Raw genomic sequence first — 26397 nt, forward strand, 5'->3', positions numbered from 1 at the left:
TAGGCAGCATTCCTCCTCCTCCAAACCCGGCGAGTTGAGTTGATGCCAAAGAGCTCCATTTTAGTCTCATCTGACCACAACACTTTCACCCAGTTGTCCTCTGAATCATTCAGATGTTCATTGGCAAACTTCAGACGGACATGTATATGTGCTTTCTTGAGCAGGGGGACCTTGCGAGCGCTGCAGAATTTCAGTCCTTCACGGCGTAGTGTGTTACCAATTGTTTTCTTGGTGACTATGGTCCTAGCTGCCTTGAGATCATTGACAAGATCCTCCCGTGTAGTTCTGGGCTGATTCCTCACTGTTCTCATGATCATTGCAACTCCATGAGGTGAGATCTTGCATGGAGCCTCAGACCGAGGGAGATTGACAGTTCTTTTGTGTTTCTTCCATTTGCGAATAATCGCACCAACTGTTGTCACCTTCTCATCAAGCTGCTTGGCAATGGTCTTGTAGCCCATTCCAGACTTGTGTAGGTCTACAATCTTGTCCCTGACATCCTTGGAGAGCTCTTTGGTCTTGGCCATGGTGGAGAGTTTGGAATCTGATTGATTGATTGCTTCTGTGGACAGGTGTCTTTTATACAGGTAACAAGCTGAGATTAGGAGCACTCCCTTTTAAGAGTATGCTCCTAATCTCAGCTCGTTACCTGTATAAAAGACACATGGGAGCCAGAAATCTTTCTGATTGAGAGGGGGTCAAATACTTTATTTCCCTTATTAAAATGCTAAACAATTTATAACATTTTTGACATGTGTTTTTCTGGATTTTCTTGTTGTTATTCTGCCTCTCACTGTTCAAATAAATCTACCATTAAAATTATAGACTGATCATTTCTTTGTCAGTGGGCAAACATACAAAATCAGCAGGGGATCAAATACTTTTTTCCCTCACTGTATATTGTTTGCTGTAAGCACTGGCTAAAAGCTGCAATACAATTTATAGAATCTCAACATTCTTAGACTGTTTCATAAATGCCATGGAGGAAATATATTTAGATGTATTTAGACTGAAGTTTGTTTATAGCTGTATAGTATGTAGAGCTATAACCATACAGTGACCAGTCATGACTGGTTATCATTTACATTATTGCTATTGGTTTAAATGTTTGAAATACACAGGGTACATGTATGGTATTTAAAGTTGACATAAGCATAGGGGGTAGCCAATACTGAAATTGAGTGCATAGGTTTGCAGATCTCAGACTTTCTGGATAATGGACTTTCTGATAATGCACAGAAGCATTAGACCTTAGACATTGAGCAGCATTAAGTTCAGCATTAAGCCACACTGAGTAGACTTCCATTTGTTTTAACCACCCTGTCATCCTGAAATTCATGTTTTGGGCTGAAACTACACTAAAAATACACTAGGATAAAAAATTTTTTAAAAAAGATTTAAATATGAATTCCACTTTCATAACAAATGAGTGCTTAGTCACTTGCTGCAACTTTCACCCCAGCCTAAGCTTCACACACTTTCTCCTGCTGTACTTCTAGTTCAAAATGCAAAAAAAGAAAAAAGTGCTGGATCAAGTGCTATTTTATAAGCTGGTGAATAGTAATGGCGTAATTAATATAAATCATCAATTAATATATATCCTTTGATAGCTGTAAACCTGGGAAGGTGAAGGCTAATATGGCTTTCCTCCAAGAAACCTGAAGCCAACCAACTGCATGTTTTTGAACTTCTGCTCATGCATGAGGTCACACATGAACGACAAATAGCTCTTATCTGTGATTGATAGCGGAGAGAGAGTATGACATCGCTTCCACTTAGACAGTGAGGCCATTCATGTGGGTGAACATTTTTCTTCCTTTGTTCTGAACATTTTTATCCAATGTGACTTGCAATTGAGTCAGGATACAGTTGATCAGTTTAAGATCAGGTGGCCTTGTTTGAGTACCTATCAGCAGCAGCTTGGAGGTGCTGTGATTTGGTCTTGTAATCTTCTGACAAGTATCTCAAAGACTAAACTGCAGTCACCGTTATTGCTAATTGTATTAGTGATAAGTATTTTTTTCAGTTAAAGCTGATTATCAGAAACTTGGGTCATTTGTCCTAAATGAAAAGAATGACCTCTAAGTGAGGAATGGACAGCTACCTGATTGGCATTGGTCTTGCTTTTACTTCTGGAGCTCCAACTGCATACTTATACAGGCACAACGATGAATAAGCCATTAATAAAATCCCACAGCACACAGGGACTAAAGTGCAGCAAGCAGCAAGAATCCGTAGATTGGCTAATCAAAACTCTATTATCGTCGGGCCTCCTGTGCGCCGCCCTGCTCTCTTTGATCTCTTTTTTACTTTTTGAACGTTATTTCTATCATTCAGTTCATTTGGCTGTTTACGAATGCAGGCATGCAAAAACTGTCACCCGTTCTGCACTGTCCTGAATACACATTGCTGTGTGGGGTGGGGGGTGTGGGTGTGGGGGGGGGGGGGTCTCTGTGCAAGAGTAATCACTTTTTCATTGCTCTCTGGAGGACAGAGCATGATAAAGCTGGCATGAAACAGGTCTATTGAATGAGCATTATCTTCCCACGACCCCACATGGCTAGAAAACAATTTTGCCTGTTATTCCCTGCAGATTTCTCTCTGTTTAGTCAAGGGCTTCACTAAGAACGCACTACTTGTGGTCCCGTTAACATTTTTGCACATTAATAACAGACATCTCTCTTGAACTCCTGTCTGTCGGTGTGGTGTGAATGTGGTGTGGATGTGTTTAGGTGGGGACTCTGCGGTTCTGTGGCAGCACCGAGTTTGCTGGGGGTTTGTGGGCTGGTGTGGAGCTTCAGCAACCAGAGGGGAAGAATGATGGATCCGTGGCTGGTGTTCATTACTTTACCTGCCGCATGAAACACGGTATAATTGTAAATCTAATTTCTCTACATCTGCACATGATGTCTTCGTAAAATGTCAGTTACTGTGTAACTCGTATCATGTCATAAATCATGCATAAGGCACAATGCACTGATGATTATAATTATGTATGAAAGTGCATTACACTTTATAGTTATCTTTATTATGCATTATTAACATGATGGTGTATGAGTAATGTTTATAAGTATTCGATTTTTTCAAAAGTTTTTTGTGCTTTTTTTGCTGAACAGTACTTGAATTTTGGACGAAATTGCAAGTGCATGAAATTGTTTTTTCTGGATTAGGGTTAACTCTAACCGTTTCACGGTGACCTTTTAACAAACTGCTTGTCAAAATGTTTGACACGTGAATTGAAGAGGGCTTTGGCTAAATACGAGTTGTGATGAAGTCCCATGATGTGTCTTGGCCCAAATCCTCGGAAAAGCTGCAGTAATTATGAAAAATTGCAATCTCCTCCGGATAAGGCCTGTTCTTTTTTGGGTTTTTTTTTTGCAAACTTTCAGTTTGCTTGAATTTGCATTCATTTCTGCGATTGCAAAATCCTGGAGGGACAGATATAACACTTTACTCATTGTTGAGACATACAAATACAACTTATATGATATTATGCATAGGTAAAAAATAATAATAAAAAAATATATATATTATAATAATCTCCACTCAGAAGTGAAAAGTATGTAAATTTAATCACAAAAAAGTCTAATTGCGTCGCCGATTAAACATAGTACACTAAGTAATCCGAAGCTGAATTATTTTGGTTGTATTTAATTATTATAATATTATAATGTTTATTTTTTTTTATTTCTTTTCAGAAGTGTTATAAAACACTATTTACTTTACTAAACATGCCTATAAATTATTAAACCATAATGCCTTTTATATATACATGTACAGTATCTCAAAAAAGTGAGTACACCCCTCAAATTTTTGTAAATATTTGATTACATCTTTTTATGTGACAACACTGAAGAAATGACACTTTGCTACAATGTAAAGTAGTGAGTGTACAGGTTGTGTAACAGTGTAAATTTGCTGTCCCCTCAAAACAACTCAACACACAGGAATTAATGTCTAAACCTCTGGCAACAAAAGTGAGTACATCCCTAAGTGACAATGTCCAGATTGAGCCCAATTAGCCATTTTCCCTCCCCGGTGTCATGTGACTTGTTAGTGTTACAAGGTCTCAGGTGTGAATGGGGAGCAGGTGTGTTAAATTTGGTGTCATCGCTCTCAAACTCCCTCTTACTGGTCACTGGATGTTCAACATGGCACCTCATGGCAAAGAACTCTCTGAGGATCTGAAAAAAAGAATTGTTGCTCTACATAATGGCATGGCCTAGGCTATATGGCCTAGGTTGGGGGGTCAGCCTGTCAGTGCTCAGACCATACGTCGCACACTGCATCAAATTGGTCGGCATGGCTGTCGTCCCAGAAGGAAGCCTTTATGCATGATAATGACCCCAAACCCACCTCCAAGACGGCCACTGCCTTGCTAAGGAAGCTGAGGGTGAAGGTGATGGACTGTGCAAGCATGTCTCCAGACCTAAACCCTATTGAGCATCTGTGGGGCATCCTCAAATGGAAGGTGGAGGAGCACAAGGTCTCTAACATCCACCAGCTCTGTGATGTCGTCATGGAGGAGTGGAAGAGGACTCCAATAGCAACCTGTGAAGCTCTGGTGTGTGTATATGTATATATGTATATATGTGTGTATATATATATATATATATATATATATATATATATATATATATATATATATATATATATATATATATATATATATATATATATATATATATATATATATACACACACACACACACACACATATATATATATATATATATATATATATATATATATATATATATAATGTACAGTATCTCGCAAAAGTGAAATATATATATGTGTGTGTGTGTGTGTGTGTATGACTTTATATAGGCAGTGTGACGTTTTATGTCTGTATTCTTAGATCAGTATACATATGGCTTTCATAGAAAGTGATACTGTATTTATTTATTTGTGTATGTGTTTATTTATGTATTTATTTGTTTATTTTTTGCTTTTCAAGTGCCATTTAGATATGAGCATCATACATTTTTCATTTCCTCTCCCCTGTCTGTTTTTTATTTATTTTGCACTTAAGATTTTATTTACTAAAGTTCTTGTCTGAAAATAGGCCGTTCCACCAATTTATAGCTCAGTAACGATGAAATATCTTTCGGCAGAATCCATTCTGTCTTTTTTTTTTTTTTTTCTTTTCTTGATTGAAGTAAGCATAAACTTTTGAATTGAGCTATTAGTATAGTTGTAGTATTTTTATATCACTGTAGTTGTAAAACCTCTCTCTGTCTCTCTTCCTTTTTTCCTCCTGCAGGAATCTTTGCTCCTCTCTCTAAAATCAGTAAATTCTCAGAACGACGCAGACCCATCCCTGTCTGCCCTCCTCGCCACATCGACCTCTCCCGGGTCAAGTCGAAAGTCGACACAGGTACACTTTCCTCCGACTAGCAGTGAAAGTGCCCTAGTTTTCCAAAGTACAGTATATTTGTATCCATGGTGCTCACATGATGCATAACCCTTCCCTTAAACCCTTACCTAAAGTGATTTGTGGAGGTAGTGATGAAGAATGATCATGTCTAAGATAAGCGAGAAAAAGAGAGGAGTAAGAAGGAACGCAAGAATGAAAGAAACTGCAAGAGGTGAATGAATGCATAAAGATGTACAGTGTATTAAAGAGCCTAGCAGTCAACATTGTGTACTAAATAGTTCATGATTAAAACCTCTTGTATGGTTTTGATTATGTAGATTTTTATTTACATAAATGATTTTTTTAACTCTGAAATTATTTGTCACATTTTCTTCCCTCATTACCCAAGGAGTGTGCTGCTCTAGGAAACTATTTAGTGATGAGGTGGTGTAATGTGATCCAGCACAAAGCCGAGTTACTTTTACCATTTGAAGTTTTCCAGCACATGCCGAGATGTTTTATTCCCATTAAACAACATGCATTTTCCAACAAGTACAATTATTACTGTATATTAATGAACAACACGTCATACTTTTTATTCATTTATAATAAAGTTACTTTTAATTTTGTGGAACAGCCACACAAAAAAACAGGTTAGTTCCTGATATTACTCACTCAGGAGCAGTTATAAACATTGTCTACTCACCAGACTATCTTTATTGTTCTCTCTCCTCTATCCTGAAGACTTTCCCATAGTGGAAAAACTTACTGACTGATACAAAGCTCTGACACTGAAGACTCCTTCCATAAGTATCAATTAAACATATCTTCACAGAAAACACCCCAGTAGTATCAGAGATTGTTTGAGATTGAGATGTTGGTTGTTAAATGACTTTTTTTTTTTTTGGTCAAATTTGTTTATAGTATTAGTTTTATATTATGCAAAGTGGCTGCCATTAAAGTCCCTGAGTAAGCTGTTACTATAGAAACAATAGAACAAGCTGCTGTTGGAGAAATTGAACCAACACATTCTGACCAATCAGATTTGAGAATTCCACAGCGTTGCTTTAGAAATCGAAGGTATTTTAATATCGGTCTGTTTGTGTAATTATTATAGTCGGCTTTTTAATGCTTTTCAAACTGCTGCTGACACACACACACCTACTTTGTGCATAAGCACAAAGAGTACTGTGCACTCTGCCAATATTTTCTTAATCCTGATTAATAGAAATCATTACACCTTCTCTGTGCCACCTTGTTTATCAAAGGCTCTCCCCACAGCAGTGTAAGATATGGCATTAATTTTCTGTGTGTGAGTGTGTGTGTGTGTTGCATATTTGGAGGATGAGCATGAAGTTGTTGATTTGTTTTCCTATGCTCTCTGTGGCACACTGTTGTATTGGATTTTCGTGCAGAGCTTAACTGCAGAGCTTAACATCCTGATGTATGACTCTGTGTTTCTGTGTATAGTGCTTTTAAAAGAGCATTGCTTTAAGAAAGGCATTGTTGTTATAAAGCATGTTCTTCCCTTCCTTCGGTTTAATATTTTCTTTCTTCATGACACAGCTGATGCGTACATTAAAACAAATATCCTTACTCTCCCCTTTTGGTATTAATAATTTGGATGTCTGACACTTATAAGTGATTTTATGAAAAATGTAATTTTATGAGTTTTTATGAGAACTGGTTTGGATGATTTGAGTGAAGTGAAAAACTCTCCAGATGCATTGTGTAGAATGTTGATAATGATAATAAGTGGGATAAGTCAGCAAATGCTCCTAGATGGTAGAGATGGAACCTGTGGGATTTTGCTTAAAAACCCTAAAAACAAATGTTTGTGGTCAAATAAACCAACTGATGCTTTTGATGCCGAGCATGCTAATATGGGAAAAGAATCAACTATAGGGTAGTTTGATGAGGTCTGACACAAAGCATAGTTACTGTTCCCAGTTGATTATTTAGTTATTTTATTTTAATCCACAGCAATTTTCCAAGAATATTTTTTTATAATCTACTAATGAATGTCATATTTTTAGTTACATTTAATTTTGTGGAATGTCCCTGAAACATATTAGTTTCCTCAACATACATTTTTTTTTTCTTTTTTGAAGTGAAGATAATAGAGAATCCAGGAGGCGCAAAGTTCTCTGTCCTGTTGCAGAAAACTTATTGACTGTTGACACTGGAGACTCCTTCCATTTAATTAAAAAAAAAAAAAAAGTCTGGATACAGAAAGCTTAACTATAAGTATGTTAAATCATCGATTTCAATGAAGAATTAAATTTAATGAAAAAAAATGACATTAAAATGTATTTAATTATTAAAATAACAGCGTGTATTTATTTGAACAAACTCTCAAAAGTAATTAAAAAAGTACAAAAGCAAGAACAATACATCTATCTATCTATCTATCTATCAGAAACATTATAGATTAGATGTTATGCGTGTGTGTGTGTGTGTGTGTGTGTGTGTGTGTATGTATGTATGTATGTATGTATGTGTGTGTTTAGAGAGAGAGATTTTGTATAGGATGATGATCATTATACCTGGTCTCCTCCAATTGGGGGGGGCGTCAGTTACAAAAGTTTGAGAACCTCTGCTCTAGAAACAGTATATTTCTAGTGTATGTGACAGTATTGGCATGGCTGCTGCTACAGAAAATTACTCAAATTCAGAGTAAAAATTTAACCAGCGCTAGGGTATAGGATTTAATAATCGACAATTAAATAGCGATTTCAAGACTTTGGAATGATATGGTTCTATGTTATAAATGTTTTCTTTAAAGTAGAAAACAAAAAGTTGAAACGTCAAAACTCTCGATTTGTATCTTTCTCTTATGTTTTTCATTTATTTTTGGTAGAAATGCTTTCAACTATCATCTCTGCTTCATTATAATTAATCCTTTCTTGTATTATCTACGAAACTGCTCTTCCTTTTTTTTTCTTCTTCACATACAGTACTGTGCAAAACTTTAAAACTTTTGCACAGTACTGTACATGCCTTTAGTGCCTTGAGCCACAACCCCCTCCTGTCCCCTTTATATTTCATTTCCTCTCTTTCCTCTTGAGTTTCTGTAGAGGGCTGAGTCACGCGTCACTGTTCACGCAGGCCCTGTAGGGTGCTCGATGAGTCACGGAATCAGTGGGACGCACACTACAGGCTTCAATCGCTGCTCCGTGCAGCCCTCTATCCCATAATGACAGTATCCCAGCGTCACTCTTATTTTTAAGAAGCTTTAATGATACAATCATTCTAATGCCTGTCAGTAGTAAAGGAACACATCTTGGTGGTGGGCCGTTCAGGCTGGCGGTGAGCTTTTTTAGTGCTCCCTGGTGTGTGTTCTGATTTGAATTAGTGGATTTTTGTGCATCCTGTTGATACATTGTCCTGAGAGATGCGTGTTTAATGAGCGGATCTGTTGGCGTCAGGAGTGAGAGGGGGGTCGAGATGTATGTGTGACTTCATTGCCCTCACTATTTTGCGCACAATAGCTTGATTTAGTAAGTGCACTCTTATGGAGGCGAATTATGTTGTGTGGGGAGAAGACAAGCATTTATGGCTGCAACAAACACAAAAAAACTGTGAAATCCTGTATGGACTGCTATATGATGAAATGCTTTCGGGACAATTTGTTTGGAAAAAATTGTAAGTGCAGCATATTTGCTGCATATATTTGAATAAACTTTTTATTTATTTATTTATTTATTTATTTATTTATTTATTTATTTATTTATTTTTACAGTTTAAAATACAAGAGCCAGTCATGTTCCAGTATGCAAATGCAGGCTGTGCATAAAGTTTCAGAGGTATTTCAGTGGTCTTTCATTCCCATACAGGATGTATTTCCTTCTGTCCTTTCTTTCTTCCTTTAATTCTTCCTTATTCAATGGTTAATCTCAATGACACTGTATTTCACTTTTTTCTAAATCCCAAAAACGATGGTGAGGCAACAACTGTTCATAGTTGCTATAATGTAAGTGATGACAAGAAGTAACTTGTTTTATGGTTTTCAAATTACTGTGGTTTATGATGAATAATACACTTTGTAACATGCTGTTATTGGAACATAATCAATTTTGTCCTTTATTTTGTGTCAGCCAGCATCACACTATCCTTTTGTTTTTAGATATGTCACTTTGATATAAGTTGATTATTTTCCAATATCAGCACATCATAAAATGTTTCAAGCCTTGCATATTGTCCTTAAGGTCATTCTTAATTCACAGATGAGTTTTTGGATTTAATGATGCACATTTCCAGAGGCATGATATCAGTCAATAAAATTAATTACAACAATTACAATAAATAACTGCAAACGGTTCATCTACATTTCCACTAGTACTGGGCAGCACTGTTCTATTTCTCTCTAAAATGATTCTGTGCACTTCATCTTATCATTTACCGAGTCACATATAGAAATTGAAACAAACCATTGGTCTTTTTTTTTCTCCAATCTGACTCTGTAGCGTCTCATTAGTGCGTCTTTTGCAAACTTGCTGAAAAATGAATTGCAGTTTCTTTTTGTTTTCAGGGTTTCTTGTTTTGTTTTGTTTTTTATTTTTTTAATCAGTATAATTTATTTGAACAATAAGATAGCTTAGATGAGCATTCACAGCATGGGGCATGTAGGGCTAATCAAAATTGGCAATATACTACAATATACAGATATTGAGGATAAGTTGCTCCTGTAATTGCTCCGGTCATTTAACTCAGACAGTTAAAATCTTAGCGTCTATGCATGTGGTTCAACAGCTATAGTGGAAGCAGACTTAAATGAATTAATGCAGTAAAACTCAAAATAAATTATTTTGTACATATAGTTATGACAACTATGTAAATGAAATTTTCCCAGTGTTGACTTGACTATACTGATGCCCTCCTCAGGTACTCCGAAGTAGCCTTATATAAGTTAGTTGTAACATAAAACAAACAGAAAAGATAGACAAATGTTAGGATGTTGCTGTAAATTTATCAGAGAACTTCTTTACTGAAATTCAGACGTCTCACTATAGAAATAAAAGAAAACAAAAATGAAGATAATAACCTTTTTTTTTTTTTTTAACTGGTTTAAAAATCTCAGTGGATCCAGAGCTTCTTCTGGAAACACTGGGCACAGTGCAGGAATACACATTGAATGGGATGCTAGCCCATTATAAAGGGATGACACAAACTCACTCACATTTGTGCACAGCCACACACATTCACAACTAGGGTCAATGTAGGGTGGCTAGAACACCTACTGGCAGATTTTCTAATTCCTTTATGTATTAATTTGTGTTTGATTTGATGTAAGAAACTGTAATAATAACAAGATAAGCTTATTTCAGATATCAAAGTATTTTATACACCAGCCGGTTGCAACAGATTGCTATTTAGACGTCTCAGAAATCTTTGTCAGGACAGAAGTGCATAAAGCACAGAAGGTTATTAACCATGGTATCATTAAAAGCAATATTTATTATTAGAGGACAGCTAACCCCTTTGCTAAAAGCCCCAAAATTCTTGCCACTTTATTGAATAGAGCTATAACGTCATGCAGCGTTTTTTGCCCAGGCACATTTATACGAGCTGTATGACCTGAATGTGCATTTTTGCGCTGAAGAAAATAAGGTAGTGGACGTCCATTCCATAGAGACCGGCAATTCTGGACTGCATGGCCAATTTTGTGGCAGAAGGAACAGATTTTGCCTTGCTTAATATGTGAGTGGTATCTCAAACTTTTTTTTATTTGAGCACACTTTTGTGTTGCCTGTAACTGCTGAAATTTGAAGATCTGTCTTTTCACATGGAGCTGTGAGTGGTGGCTGTGCAGATAGTAGAGCTATAGTCTGTAAATGTGATTGCTCCAGCTGACTATAGGTTCATAGCTGGATGCTGGTGGGTAGCACTATTACCATGCACAGACAATATAACTGGATCAAATCTGAGTGAAGGAGATAGTGTGGGCAGAACCTCACTTTTCATCTTGTTAGTCTGATCCAATCTGCAGCTAGAACTTCTCAGTGATGTTTTCTCCGCATGTGGCATCATCCTAGTGCAAATTGGAGGGACTGAGTGTGAAACAGTGGTCTCGATTTAACTTGGCACAAAATTAGTCTAAAGCCATTTTATAGTGTAATAGTGTTTGTTCGAGCTCAGCTATGCATTCAGTGAGCGCTGTACTCTGCTCTGCCCAGTTTTGCTTCTCGTGTGCAAAACTGTTGATCTGCAGACGCAGTCCCGCCATTTAATTATAGAGTGTTATATTTAACTCAAACATTCTCTTGAACGCAAGTACAGCATCCTCAAAAGAATCCAGGCTATTTCTGTACAATAAGTATCCCATAGCCGATGTAGTACGTTTATAAAACTTTGGCTTGCTTAGGAAAAAACCATTGTACTTTATTGCCTTCTTTAGTGTGATGTTCCGAAAAGAATCACTCTAGAACAGACTCCAACCTAGAAAAGACTCAAACCTTCATGTTGCATGCTAGTTCATGTCTCTTTCACATCATCAGCTCACATTTCGCATGCATTTTTGTTCCTCACCTTTTCCTCAGTCATTGTGTATAAAGCTAATGTTCTTTCTCAGATTGTGCACGTCGGTGCGCCTGCTACACTGTTGCAAATGTCTCTTTCTTTCTTTCTTTATATATATATATATATATATATATATATATATATATATATATATATATATATATATATATATATATATATATATAATATTTAATTTTTAACACTTTGGGTTCTAACTATGAATCTGTGGGTGAAACTGTGGGTAAACCAGGTTACTGTATATAGGGCGTTAAGTGCCATGCTGCTTTACTATGCTGCTGACTGCAGACCACTTAGACACATCTGGATATTTGTAGCAGATGGGTTTCAGATTGTTACAATGATCACATTAGAGTCACCAAAACTGTAGAGCTAAAATATTAAGGGTTAATTGTTTAGCCCACTGCTCTCCTATAACCAAAGATGGAAATTGGTGCAAATTATTTCTAATAACCATATAAATACAGTCATGCACTTTTAATGCAACATACTTTCTTACAGAAGAAGTACTGAATATTTAAAGATAGAAATAACAAATGAAGTTGTACATGAAGTAGAAACAAATGTAACTTGCAAATGTTGATCAGTGTCGCAGACATAGGATGCGTGATGATGATGATGATGATGATAATAGCATTAATTGTACAAAAGGCAGCCACAAAAGGCTGTACAAAATTGTACAAAAGGCAGCCTCTGATGTTATAAGCCCTTTTTTCTTTTTTATTCAGTTGAGAGGCATGCCGACACTAAAGTTCCTTTACAAGAACACATTGTGCATTCAACTTGATAACAAACAGCTACTCCCACAATCCCAGCTCTTATTGCCTGTATTTGTTGAAGCAGAAAGGAAAAAAGACACCAGAGAACACAAGAAAGACAAAGAAAGAGAAATGGAGAAATAAAGAGCTGAGTTACATGATAGCAGCAGAATGCTTATGCACTTATTTTTCTTGCTGTGGTAGATAGTTAGTGATTAAAAATAGCATGAAGCCTAGGCTTGTGTTTACTTAGAGTGTTTACTGTATGCAGACTCAAAGACCTGGTTCTGCTGAACCTCATGAAATGCAATTATAGTGAATAAGAGCTAAATACCATAAAATAGATTTATTTTGGTTCATTTGTTTATACAGTGGATAGGAAAAAAAGTCTATATACCCCTGTTAGAATTGCAGGTTTTTGTGAGGTAAAAAAATAGAGATGCACCGATACTAAATTTCTCAGCCGAAACCGATAACCAATTATTCAGAGTGATATCGGCTGATGCCGATAGTCGTACCTTTTATGCCTTCTTATAAATAAATTATAATTAATTTAAAAGAATTCTGAAAGAAATGCAAATAAAAACTTTATTCTCTCCGTTTCAACAAGTTGTTTCACAGTAACTGGTCTCATAAACAAAAAACACAGTACTCTAACATTAACACCTGAACTAAATTCTGAAGGTTAAAGTAAGATTTCTTAACTTATTGAATGTTATTAATTCATATTAAAATTTAATTCTAAAAAAAAACAAAAAAAACAAACAAAAAAAAAACACCTGTTAGGCTGACATTCACTCACCACAAACAAAAGCATTTCTACTTCATCATTTACATCAATCTGGTAATATATAATATCAACTTTTTTATATATATTAACATTAACTGGATATGGAATATACTACTCTACAAATATATTTTTTTGTGAGATATACATATATATATATATATATATATATATATATATATATATATATATATATATATATATATATATATATATATATATATATATATATATATATACACATACACACACACAATATATATATATATATATATATATATATATATATATATATATATATATATATATATATATATATATATATGAATATATATTTGTGTATATATGTATGTATATATGTATGTATATAATGTGTGTGTGTGTATGTATGTGTGTGTAATATATATATATATACATACATACATACATACATACATACATACATATACTTTTTAGTGAACTCATTTTCATTTAAATCTTGAATCGGTGTACTGTCCCTTTTATTCAATGCGAGGGTAAGTGGGCAGCACAGGGGGGAAAAAAATTGCCGAAACTCCCGCTTCACTGCTGCTCACTTCCAGTGAAGTGCAGAGCTTACAGAGCTTACAAACTGCAGTTTTGTCATCATTCCACACAAGAGACATCATATTTACACACAGCACGAAATCGATGTTTTCCTGCCCTCTTTTGATTGACAGGATATAATCGGCCCTGATTATCGGATGTTTTTAAACTATCCGCCGATAGCGTGAAAAATAGCCTACATCAGTGCATCTCTAGTAAAAAAAAACCAAAAACATCAATAACATTCAGATTCATTTTCAATTATCATATACCTTTCATCGATGAAGTGATACTGATTAACTTCAATTAAAGATCACTTGTGTTTCAATCTGATTTTCTTGTCTTCTTCATGGTTCATTCTGACTATTTATGCCCTGGTCTACAAAGAGCTTACAATGCATGTACATGATCTCATTGAATTTCCAAAACATTTCATATACTACATAACACAGTGAATCCCATCATCAACAAGTGGAGAAAATGTAGTTCCTCAGTGGTATTACCAAGAACAGGATGTGCATCCAAAATTAACAAAAGGCCACAAAGAAAACTTCTTATCAGGGAGGCTTCCAAGAGACCTACAGCAATATTAAAGGAGTTGCAGTAATATCTGACAAACACTAGTCACTCCCTATATATAGGACAATAATCTCTTCACATGTCTGGGCTGTATTTGATGTTTTGGTATGGTGGCTAGATTGAAGCTGTTTCTTAGAAAACAACATCCAAGCAGGATTAAATCTCCCTAAACGTGGGGTATTCAATCTTATCTGCAAAGGGCCACACTGGCCTTTTCCGGATAAGATTGGACACCCCTGCCCTAAACCATGTGGTAAAAAAGTGTTATGGTCTGATGAGACGAAGGTAGAACTTTGTTGGCATAATTCTAAAATATATCTGTGCTAAAAAACAAGCTCATTTGTCACCCAAGTAACATCATACCCATGGTGAAGCATGGTGATGGCAGCATCATGCTATGAGGCTGCTTCTCTTCAGCTGGGACTGGGGTTCTAGTCAAGTTACAGGGAATAGATATATATTACAAGAAAAAGGTTGATTTAACAAAATATTATAGAGTGTGCACACTTGTACAACCAGGTTTATGTAAGTCTCCCTAAATCCCCACCCACACCCCAAAAAAAAAAAAAAAAAAATTCTGTCTGTTTTTCCCTGGGATCTTGTTGGTTGTTATATCACATTAAATGTGGAAATAGGGGTGTGACTTTTTATGTGTACTGTATCTTCACAAAATCTCATTGACTGAGTCAGGCTGAAAAGTGTGATAGAATACAAGTCAAGAAGTAAGTTGTGATTAGTTTTGATAATACCACAGTGCTTTTGAATTCTCAAATCTGATTTATTTTCTATAACACCAGCTCTCCCTGTACCTTTAAATTCAGAATAGAGAAAATTTGTGCAGGGGGTTGTTGGTATCATGGCAAGCAGGCTGGTGAGGAAACAACTGTTTATAGCTGCTATAACATCTGTTTTTTGTGGATGTTCCACATATATTGTAACTATAAATGGATAAATATGATGATGTTTCGTTCTATTAATACAATACAGATTGTAATTGTAGGCAAACGAAGTAATCAAATAATCAACAGTATCTTCTTGCTTCTCACATCCTTAAGTGTTTTATTCCTTACATCAGCATATACTAGGCACAATATAAGTGTATTTTGTCAGCATTGTTGGAAGCTAATGGATTTTTTTGTTTTGTTTAAAAAAAAATATGTATAATTATGCTGCTGTTTTGTTCTTTTGAAAACTTACACCAGGGACCTGTAGTCTTTGTGTAAGTGCATGCTCGCCTCTCCTTTTCATGTGCAACTCAGCAGAGATTGTGTGTGTGCACAAACACGCGCACACACACTGGGTTATTATCTGCCTCTAGCTTTCCAAAAAAAAAAATAATAAAAAAAAAAATTCTCCCCTACTTGTTTGAGTTCAAATCGATACCTTGCTTTTGCCCTCTCATCTATCTAATTCACCACTTTTCTGTTACAGTATTCAGTATTTGCTGACCATTCCTTTGTCTCTGCTACATTTGTTTATTTATTTATTTGTTTGTTTGTTTGTTTATATATCTTTTTCCTGTGGTTGGTCTTAAGGTTTAGCATCAATAAAGGCGAGGTCCTTACCAACACTTGCAGGTGATGTGGATGTTCAGACAGGTAATTAACAGTACGTGTTGGACTTTAATTAAAGTCTAACCGTTGCTTTTGTTCAGTTGTGACCTGCAACACTAATTATAGTAGGCAAGACATGCTTAAGTGGTTCAAGTAAAGCAGATAATTTACCTAGTTGTTGGCACATTTTCTAAACCTTTGTGCAAACACTGCATTTAAAACGTTTTCTTCTTCTAGCTCACGTGCTAAACTCAAAGCCCATAGGTTAAATACAGCCCTCTGCCTTGTTTCATTTGGCCCGTAGTAACTACAACTCAACATTTTCACACTACTTAGAATTCACAGCAGACCTGTAGCATTGTGACCTCAATAGTGTTGCTCACAAACTCACTGTGGGCAACATGAGCTCACAAACTCACTGTGCTGAAATGTTGTTTTAAATCAACACCTACAGTCTGTGCTGCGTTTGACTTCAAAAAATTGCTTTTTATTTTATTTGTTGAAGCAGAAGAGCATGAGAAAGACAAAGACATGAAATGGAGAAATATAGAGCTGAGTTACATGATTGCAGCAGCATGCTTATGCATGGCTCTTGATTATTTTTTCCCTCTGTATTTTTTCCTTCCTGTGCTAGATTGTCATTTTTTACTGATTAAAAATAACCTGATGCCTAGGATTGTTTTTACTTGTTGTATTTATGCAGACATAAAGGTCTGGTTCTGCTGAACCTTATAAAATGCAATTACAACAAATAGCAATGAAATTATATCTGTCTCGCACATTTTATTATGGATAATTTTGTTTTATTTCTTGTTATTTACAAGTCGCTGAAAGGTGCTTGGGTTTTAGTTTCGCGTCGTGTGGTGTTCTTGTGTGATTAAGTGACTATAAATCCCAAAATATGTTCCCAAACACTTGGGGGTTTGAATATCACTTCCACCCTGTGTGCATAGAGTTCTCTCTGTGCTTCGGGACATGTTCTGCCTGTGCTTCAGGGGTTTCCTCCAGGTACTCCGGTTTCCACCCCTAGCGCATAGAAATACGTTGTAGGCTGATCGCCATTTCCAAATTGTCCATAGTGTGTGTGTGTGATTATACCCTGAGATGGATTGGCCCCCCACCCAGGGTGTCCTCTGTCTCATCCCCCGAGTTCCCTGGGATAGGCTCCAGGTTCCCCTTGACTCTGTGTAGGAAATGGTTTCCTGTTGAGTCAGGCTCCTCTAAAGGTTTCATCCTTTTATCATTTCAGGGAGTTTTTCATAGCCACTGGCCCCTGGCTTGCTTATTGGGAATAAATTGAAATAAAAAATAAATAAATATATATATATATATATATATATATATATATATATATATATATATATATATATATATATATATATATATATATATATATACGGATTTCTGTAACACTGCTTTGTGCTAATGCCATTTGTTAAAGTCCTATACAAATAAAATTTAATTAAATTGAATGTTTGGAACAGATATCAGGCCTAGTTGGCCAGTTGGTGTAAGACAAGTGGACTAGTCTATTAGTCTTTTTCATAGTTAAGGCAAAAACTGATAAGTGCAGTACACTTCACACAAAATTATATCAAAATTAATACAAAAAAAAAATAGACTTATCCAGCATAGCCTTAAGCAATGTGCTGTAGACTGCAGAATTTGTTTCATGTAGTCTGAAATATTAGTTATACAACCTTTTTCCATCTTCCTGGTATCTATCTGGTAAAAGTCATAATAGTAGTGTATTGAAGAACAATGATGAAGCGCTTGTCATCATTTACTCTTACAACACTGCTTTTTTTTTTTTTTATCAGCATTGTACACTCCCATTTCTACAGTGTAAGCGATGACGTGTTCATTGATGATTTGACAGCTGGTATTTATGCCATCTACAAACTGAATCTATTTGTCTATTTTTCTATGGCATATATACAAAAACTTGATCAAAGCAAAAACGTTCACTCCGTGATGAAAGCAATGAATTGCTCTCAAACTCGCAATTAAAATAGTATTAAACATTGTTTGTTAAACTTGCTCATTATTTATATAATATGATCTTTGCAGAAAGCCTGAGTAAGTATAGAATGTAAATTAAATATTTCATTGTAGTTTTAGGAAAAAGAAGTGTAAAAATACAGTCTGAGACCACATTTAAAATCTGGGATTTTTTTCCCCATTTAAAATTGGAAGCAAATAGATGATTTTAGATTTTTTTTTTTTTTTTTTTTTTTAATATTTAAAAACAAAAAGTTTTTAATAAAGTATTCAATATTCAAGATGATGTCCTATTTCTAGGTCTCTGTTTAAATGTAAGCAAATGTATGATATTGACCATGTTAACTGCTTTGTACAAAAGGTCAGATTTTCCTCATGCTTAATCTCTTGTACGGATGACAGTCTGATGGATTTGATCTAAAATAGGTGATAAGGTTTTGCACAAACTTTTTTGCTGACTCAAGTACACAGAGGCAAACCTAGATTATGTGGGGACCCCAGGCAAAATAAATGCGTGGGACCCTTCTAACAGATTTGTTTTTATGTCTTCAGATTACCCAGAGATATTGTTATGACCCTTTACCTCTATGCAAGAATCACAGAAGACACATACCAAATACTGCCCAATAACCAGATAACACCATTCCTGTGACCAAGCACAGTGGTGGTAGCATCATGTTCTTGGGTTTCTTTTCAGCAGGAAGAACTGTAAAGCTTGTTGCCATCACAGGCAAAATGGATGGGAATCATATTCTTGAGGATGACCTGTTCCCATAAGACATCTGCATTTAGGACAAAATATATGTTCCAACAGGACAATGAGCTAAAACACAGGGCAAAAACTACAAATGAATGGCTTGAAAAACTAACAAACTCATAAAATCTATGGCATGACCTGTAAATTGCTGTCCACCAACATTCTCCATCTAAACTTGGCAGAGCTGATGAAAATTTGCATTGAGGAATGAATGAACAGGTGAGACAACTCAAATCTGTAATTGCTTCAGAAAGATAATTCACACTTATGGGGTGAATGCTTAGCAAGTAAATAATGAGACATCATAAGGAAAGAGAAATATCAGGGTATAAATAGACAAACCAATCAAGGGCTAAACTAAGAACAGGCACACACATTAGGAAACAGACAGATGATGTGACAAGGATGGAGACAGAAACTAAATTAATAAAAAGCAAATGATGTGAAGCACTTGCAGCACTGGGAAAATGCTCTGTATGCTGATGGAGAAGTCATGGCACTGTTTAGAAATGTAGTTCTTACTCAAGATGTCCACTGAATAATCTGCTAAATTAGATAATTTAATAACCTAAAACCATTGCATAATCAATATCCATAACCATGTTCATTTCTGTACCAAACCTAACCCTGTTTGAGTTTCTGCATGATGCCTGTACTCATGTGAGGGCCCATTCTCATCACTTGCTTTAGGGGAGATAAATGTTACTTATATTCCACTGTAATTGTAGCATTGATTTGCTTTTCTGAGCATTTATTGAATCATGCATGACTGAGATTTCACACCATTGTTCTGAGCCTTGTTCCTTTGTATTCTCTCCTCACTGCCCTTTCTAGTTTTCTATTAGCTTACTGTCGCACAACTATTCATCAGTTCTGTTCTGCAATTTTGCAGATGTTGAGAGGTGAGAGGTAGTCTTTTTCAGTCATTTTAATTCTTTCATTTGTGGAAGTTGATTGTTTCTGCACTGTGGAGGTGCAGTGATTTCATGCACACCTTAGAGGTTTGAGATTGTTGTTGTTTTTTTTCTTTCTTTCTTTGGACTGCTGAATTGTGGTCATTTTTCTTTTTCAGATTGCAGTTGTTTTGTTCTGTCAGCATGGTTGAGACTGATTGCTAAGAACAGCGTTGTTTGTTGCATTCTGTCCCCCTGAGTTATCCCTCTTGTTTAATTTCGCTTTAATTTGCTTCCCTTATGGCATGCAAAGAAGCCAAATGGCTTCTTGAAAGAGTGGAAAAGTGAGCAGACGTTGTCTCTAAAGGCAGTGCGGAAAAAAATAATTGACTCAGCTGTTTGTTTTTATTGGAATTTGAAGTGTGCAAAACACAGGGTGGTGTCAGTGGAAATATATTAATTTAGTACCCACAGTGTGACTTAAATTAACTTTGAGATTGGTTTTCAGTGTGTACATTAATACCACCAAAGGGCAGGTATTAGTGTAAATTTGTGATATTAATTATTTACTAAAAATTATTCGTGTCTGATTCTTACCACAGCTTTAAGTCTTTATATTCTACATTCAGTGATAATAACATTTACATGAAGCCTTCATTAACAAACATCATGTGAACAAGATACATTCGAGTCTACATTCCTTTATTTTATTTTCACCTTATATTTCATGTTTTGAACAGTTATTTGATATCTCACCACCTTCAATCTCGGTTGTACTTGACAGTATTTCTGTGAAGGTGCAGGGATTTCATTCACACCTTAAAGGTTTGAGGTTTGTTTTTGTTTTTTTTTTGACTCCTGAATTGTGGTCATTTTTCTCTTTCCACATGCAGGATGGTTGAAGCTGATTAGTAAGAACAGCATTGTTTGTTGCATTCTGTCCTCCTTAAATTGTCCCACTTCATTTTAATTAATTAGATAATTGTAGTTCTTTTTGCTTTTAATTGCTTTCCTTACTGAATGCAAAGAAACCAAATGCTTTCTTAATTTAAAAAAAAGTAAAAGTGAGGAGACTTCATCTCTAAATGCACCAATGATAAAAATAATTGGCCTAGCTCTCCACCTTTCTTTTCCATCTGCTATTAACAGTATGAAAATTGTCTTAACTGGCTGTATTATAACTTTAACTTTAGACTGGAGTGGACCTTATTCTTTATGCCATAAGTGCTCTGTAATTAATGTGCTGTTTAAAGGCCATCTGAATCTCCAAAGGAGGCATGAGTTCTACAGGCTACATTTAGCTCATGAAATGTGAAAGGCATTTAATCAGACACCCCCCCACCCCCACCCCTTAAGACATGGTGCATGGTAATCCATTAGCCTCTAACTTGTTTCATTAATGAACTCCTTGGCCCATGAAGGTCTCTGAATGTGACGGCTTAATGACATCATGTCCCAAATTCATTTGGAAAGGCATTAAAGGCCCGACCTGACTCCTCCTGCTGTGTCTGATCTTGCCCTTTTAAGTGGTGGGGATGAGAGGTTTAGGTCCCTGCTCATAGCACACACTTTTCCATCACTGTGCTCCATTAATATTGGGCAGAGTTACATTCACTGGCTTTGAAGTGCACTTAATGCACTTTGAATCAGGCCATGTGGTAAATCTTTTTTTTTTCTTTTTTTTTTTTTCAATGTCTGCATATATTTGATGACAGGAATCATGAAGTTAATTTGTAAAATGTACTTTTAGCCCCTGATTTACCAAACATCATCTCTAAATATGCTTATTAATGGGATTGTCTATTTCACATGAGGACTATAGCACATCTTATATGTTTTGCATGTTTTTTCCCCCAAATTTGGGGGTGCTTCTTTCGAAAGGTGCAAAATACAGGATGGTCACCAGGAAAATTTACCACACACAATGCAATTTGTCAAACGCAAAAGTCACAGTGGGTACTTTCATGTATGCAATGTTTAGTCCATTTGAATTGGACCCTGGTGCATTTTCCTCTTTGGTGCGGTTCGTTTGTGCAAGTGAGAACACAGCAATTGGATTCTGGTGCAGACCAAAACAACCGGTCCTGGACCATCTCCAAGACCATCTCCACCACCTCACAGAGATGGTCTTGGTATGGTTCCAGTCAGTAGAGCAGTTCGATTGCCGTGAGAAAGCAATTCGATCCCGAATCAGCCCAAATACAGGAAGTGAACTAAACATGCTGTCTGTTTTGGCTTGCGGATGACATTTTTCTGTAGATGTGAACTGCAAAACTGAGGTGCAAGCCACAAACTCGGCCAAAGAACAGAGCTAAGTGCTGCGGAAATGCGCTGTGCTCTGGAGATTTAGAGTGACAAGCAAAAAGAGTAAATAAAAAGTGGATGAGATACACATGTTATAAATTAATATATAAATTCTACAACCAATGGCAAAAATGATGGAATCACCACACTTGGAGGATGCTCACCCTTGGACCTTGCTTTAATTAATGTCATATTTTTTTCCAGATCAAGGAGAGGAAAAGATTTTGTAATCACTCAATGTTGAGGAAAAAATGATGGAATCAGCAACTACAAAAAAAAAACAAAAAAACACACAATTAGTACTTTGTTGCTCCTCCTCAGGCTTTTATGACGGCCTTCACTAATGAAAAACAATATTCTCCATCAAGCTGGTTCCAACTTTCTCAAATAGCAGTTGACAGATCAACTTTGCAGGATGAAGCTTTGTCATGGATCAATTTTTTTTAAATTTCATATCATAAATGGGGAAATTTGATTGTTTTCTTTAAGCAGTCATCTTGATATGTTTCATTAGAACGGCACCAGACAAAAGTTCCAGCATCATATCTTAGGTCAATGCAGATTTGTGATTCATCACTGAATACCACTTTCATCCAATCATCCATGCTCCAAGATTGCATCTCTTTATCCCACTATAACCTTGTTTTCTTCTGTTTAGGTGTTAGTGCTGGTTTTCAATTCTCCATCTTCCTTGGTCAACCTGTATGTTTTCCTTTTATAACCTTCCCATTTTGTTTATACTTGTACCAAATTTTAGACATAGCTGACTGAGAACAACCAACATCTTTTGCTATACTCCATGTTGGATTAACTTCTTGGAGGAGTTTTATAATCCTTTTCATTGTGTCAGTTGACAACTCTCTTGTTGGGGCTATGTTTCCTTTCAAAAAGTCCAAGGTTGAGGTCTGTAAGCACTCTCTTTTAACTGCAGACTAATTTGCATTTTTAGACTTGTGCTGGTATTTGTTTTAGAAATGCAAATTACAAGGTGATTCCATATTATTTCCTCTACATGATCTGGAAAAGATTGCGCTGTTAATTAAACTAATTTCATTTAACATGCTTGAGCTATGTTTCACAAAGGGAGAATTTGCATCTATTAAACAAAAATTGCTTTGTGTCATATTTGTGCTTTGTTTATTTGCTGCGAAGTAAAAAAAAAAAACTCGGGTGAACATCCTCTAAGTGTAGTGATTCCATACTTTTTGCCAGGGGTTGTAGTAATTATATAATTATCTAGTAATGTATGGAGTGTGGCTCCATGTTCTCCAAAGGTTTGTTTAATTTAATGAATCGTGTTTGAAGTTTGGTCAGTTATTTTGGGGTAGATTGACAGCATTGAAGTAATTAACATACCTCAGCCAGCCATTACTTTCTGCACTGCACAATTCTCAGTGTTATGTTTTGGTTTATATAACCTTGCACAACTCAAACCTTGGAGATCTGAAATATCAGAATGTGCATGTGTGGAGGTTTTTGTGGGTGGTGATTTTTTTTTTTTTTTTTATAGCAAGATTTGTCAATAAAGCTTGTGGCCATTTTCCTTACCCTTTGCTATTTTAACTGTAGCTTGTGAACTATACATATACTAAACTATTTTTATTGTTGTCACCATTTTTATCTTTTTTATCTGAACCATCATCTCTCCTTTTTTTCCAGGTGCTCTGTCACGTAGCTGTTCCACGTCATCCTCCTCTCTGGACTCCAGACATGCCCCTGTTCTCCACCCAGCAATCCCAGCACCTCGACAGAGACGTCCCCTTCGCCCTCGGCAGGAACTGACACCTCCAAACTCCAGATCTACTCCTCCACCATCCTTGCAGTGTGGTACTGTCACGCACATGCTTATCTCTGCTTCTGGAAACCAGCTAGGAGTGTGTTAGCTATTACAGATAAGGCTCATGAGCATGGCTTATCTACAGCAGTGCAAAGTGTCCTGAGTAGATTTGTGATTTAGGCATTTACCCACATGAATGGCCCAGATGGATCAGTCCATTTACATAAGCACAGTGATAATTACTGGTGCCACTGCGATTATGGTGTTATTAATGATTGAAAATAATGTTTGTTGATAACAGAGAATGCGGATGCTGTTTGACGTTGGTTGAGCGATGATTGCAGCGTTAATGATGTCTTTGTAGTGGAGTGAGAATATTATGATTATGTGATGGATGAAGATGAGCTCTGGATGCGTGTTTTTAGGCTTGGCACGCAGCAGGACTCCGTCAGCTTGCAGCTCAGTAACAGATGTTCCCATGTTGCGATTGGGAGAGCGAGTTCTCGTGATCGGTCAGAGGACGGGAGTTGTCCGATTTTATGGCAAGACCAGCTTTGCCCCAGGTAGGCCTCTCTGACTATGGACTAGACTTGTTACCATTGTTTTTAGGAATACCACAACATTAGGGCCTTGATATAGCTTATTTAGCTCTTATCATATTGTGTTTTCACATACACTCACTGAGCACTTTATTCGGAAAACACACGTACACAACACTCCTTTATGCAATTATCCAATCAGCCAATCATATCGCTGTAGCACCATGCATAACATCATGCAGATATACGTTAAAGCGCTTCAGTTAAACATTCACATCTAAAAATAGAATGGGGTAAACGTGATCTCAGTGATCCTGGAATGGTTGTTAGTGCTGGGCTAGTCTGAGTATTTTAGAAACTGGTGATCATCTGGAATTTTCATGCAGCAGAATGGGGCGAAAAACAAAAAACATACAGTGAGTGTCAGTTTTGCAAGTGGATGAGAAGTAAATGTGAGTGAATGTTGCGTAAAGCTTGAGTTGACAGGAACGCTATAGTAACTCAAATAACCACTCTTTACAACCATGGTGAGCAGAACAGCATGTCAGAATGTACAGCACACTGAGACTCGGCAAACAGACTAATAGAGATGAAAAGGCTCCAGCTAAAGTGTTCTTCAGTTCCAGCTAAAATATTCTTCAGTTTGTGGGGAAATCTACAGTATTAAATACTCTGCAAGTTTACAACAGAGGGTTTTCTTTGGGGAAAGTATGCAAGGTTCCGCTTTAGGAAGCTAGAAACTTAAGGTTAGAGTTCTCTCCTCATTTTCTTACCATTAGACTCTTACAAAAATGCATGAGCAAACAAACACTTGCCAGAAATGAAAAACTTTTATTTATTTGTTTATTTATTTTTATAGATTAAAACTTTGGGCTGCTTCTAGATTGAAGTAGTAATGAATTTTTAACAAAAGTATAAATTGCCAACGAAAAAAAAAAACCTCAACAAAAAACAGAATAAAAATATAACATGACAACATGAATACAAAATAAACTCCCCAACATAATAGGAATAAACAATGCCTTTTTTAAAACATCAATATTTTAAGGCCTTCTGAAAATGTCCAGGATTTATATCTACTATTTTGGTAAAATATTTTCTCCTTATACCAAGTGCAATTGATTGGCAAAACACATTTTGTCTTTAAAGTATTGTTCAAGCTGCATGGCTGAATCACTGACCTTAAACCATGTCAAGTTTGAAATCATTTTAAATGGACTTTATTTTTGCTTCTGGATGCCACAGTGCTAAAAATGGGACGAAATATCACAGAGGTAAGAAACAGCAGGAGTTAAAGCCCGAATAACTTTCTTCCTCAAGTAGGAAGCATCAGTCTAGTAGGTGGCGTGGGCCAAAGTTTTAAGGCACAATTATGTGTTGAAAGTGATTCAGATGATAATTATTGAATGTCTAAAGAGCCATGGATAGAAATATTTGCTTTATTTTCCAGTGATAAGCTTATCACCTGCCTATTAATTGGAGCTATAGGGCTTTTTATTCTTGGAATTTTCACAGCCTTAGATAGACTCATTTTGTTTTCAAGCCAGTGAAAGAAATTATCATTATATTTGCCCAAAACAGCTAAAAGAGAAACCGAATGAATTTGATGCAATTTAAAAGTGATGTTTATCCCATATTTATACGATGGGAGAGATAAAGTCATGCGTGTCCAATCTTATCTGCAAAAAGTGTGTTTGGCTACAGGTTTTCACTCCTGACGAATAGGAGCCACACCTAATAGTCACACTTAAAGACCGACTTACAGTAAGTTGAATGCTTGCCTGGAATGAAAACCAGCAGCCACATTTGTTCACATTTACAGATAAAATTGAAAACCCCCTGCAATAAACCATGAGAGAGATGTGATGCCAAAAGCGTGTACCTACATTCTGCAGACTGATAGGACACGTCTCTCTCTCTCTCTCAGCACCAGAAATATTTGCCTCATGCCTCTCTGCAGAGAGTATTGACAATGCTGCTCTTATGTGC

At 36.2% G+C, this 26397-nt stretch overlaps 1 protein-coding gene across 5 annotated transcripts in view; it reads left to right on the top strand.

Annotated features, from left to right (window-relative positions):
- The window catches only part of zgc:103755 (CAP_GLY domain-containing protein), a 72688-nt gene that overhangs the window by 28992 nt on the left and 17299 nt on the right, over window positions 1-26397 (top strand). For 4 of the 5 annotated variants that reach the window (XR_006983081.2, XM_017477235.3, XM_047157821.2 and 1 more), the window contains exons 8-12: window positions 2733-2868; window positions 5267-5380; window positions 16120-16182; window positions 23752-23919; window positions 24295-24432. Coding sequence is in view for 4 of the 5 variants with exons in the window: in XM_017477235.3 (XP_017332724.1) it covers window positions 2733-2868; window positions 5267-5380; window positions 16120-16182; window positions 23752-23919; window positions 24295-24432 (619 nt within the window). In the remaining variant the exon portion in view is untranslated. The remainder of the gene's footprint in view (window positions 1-2732; window positions 2869-5266; window positions 5381-16119; window positions 16183-23751; window positions 23920-24294; window positions 24433-26397) is intronic. The other variant, XM_047157822.2, reaches the window with a different exon arrangement.

Source organism: Ictalurus punctatus, chromosome 9 (assembly GCF_001660625.3).
Source record: "Ictalurus punctatus breed USDA103 chromosome 9, Coco_2.0, whole genome shotgun sequence".
NCBI classification, from domain to species: Eukaryota; Metazoa; Chordata; class Actinopteri; order Siluriformes; family Ictaluridae; genus Ictalurus; species Ictalurus punctatus.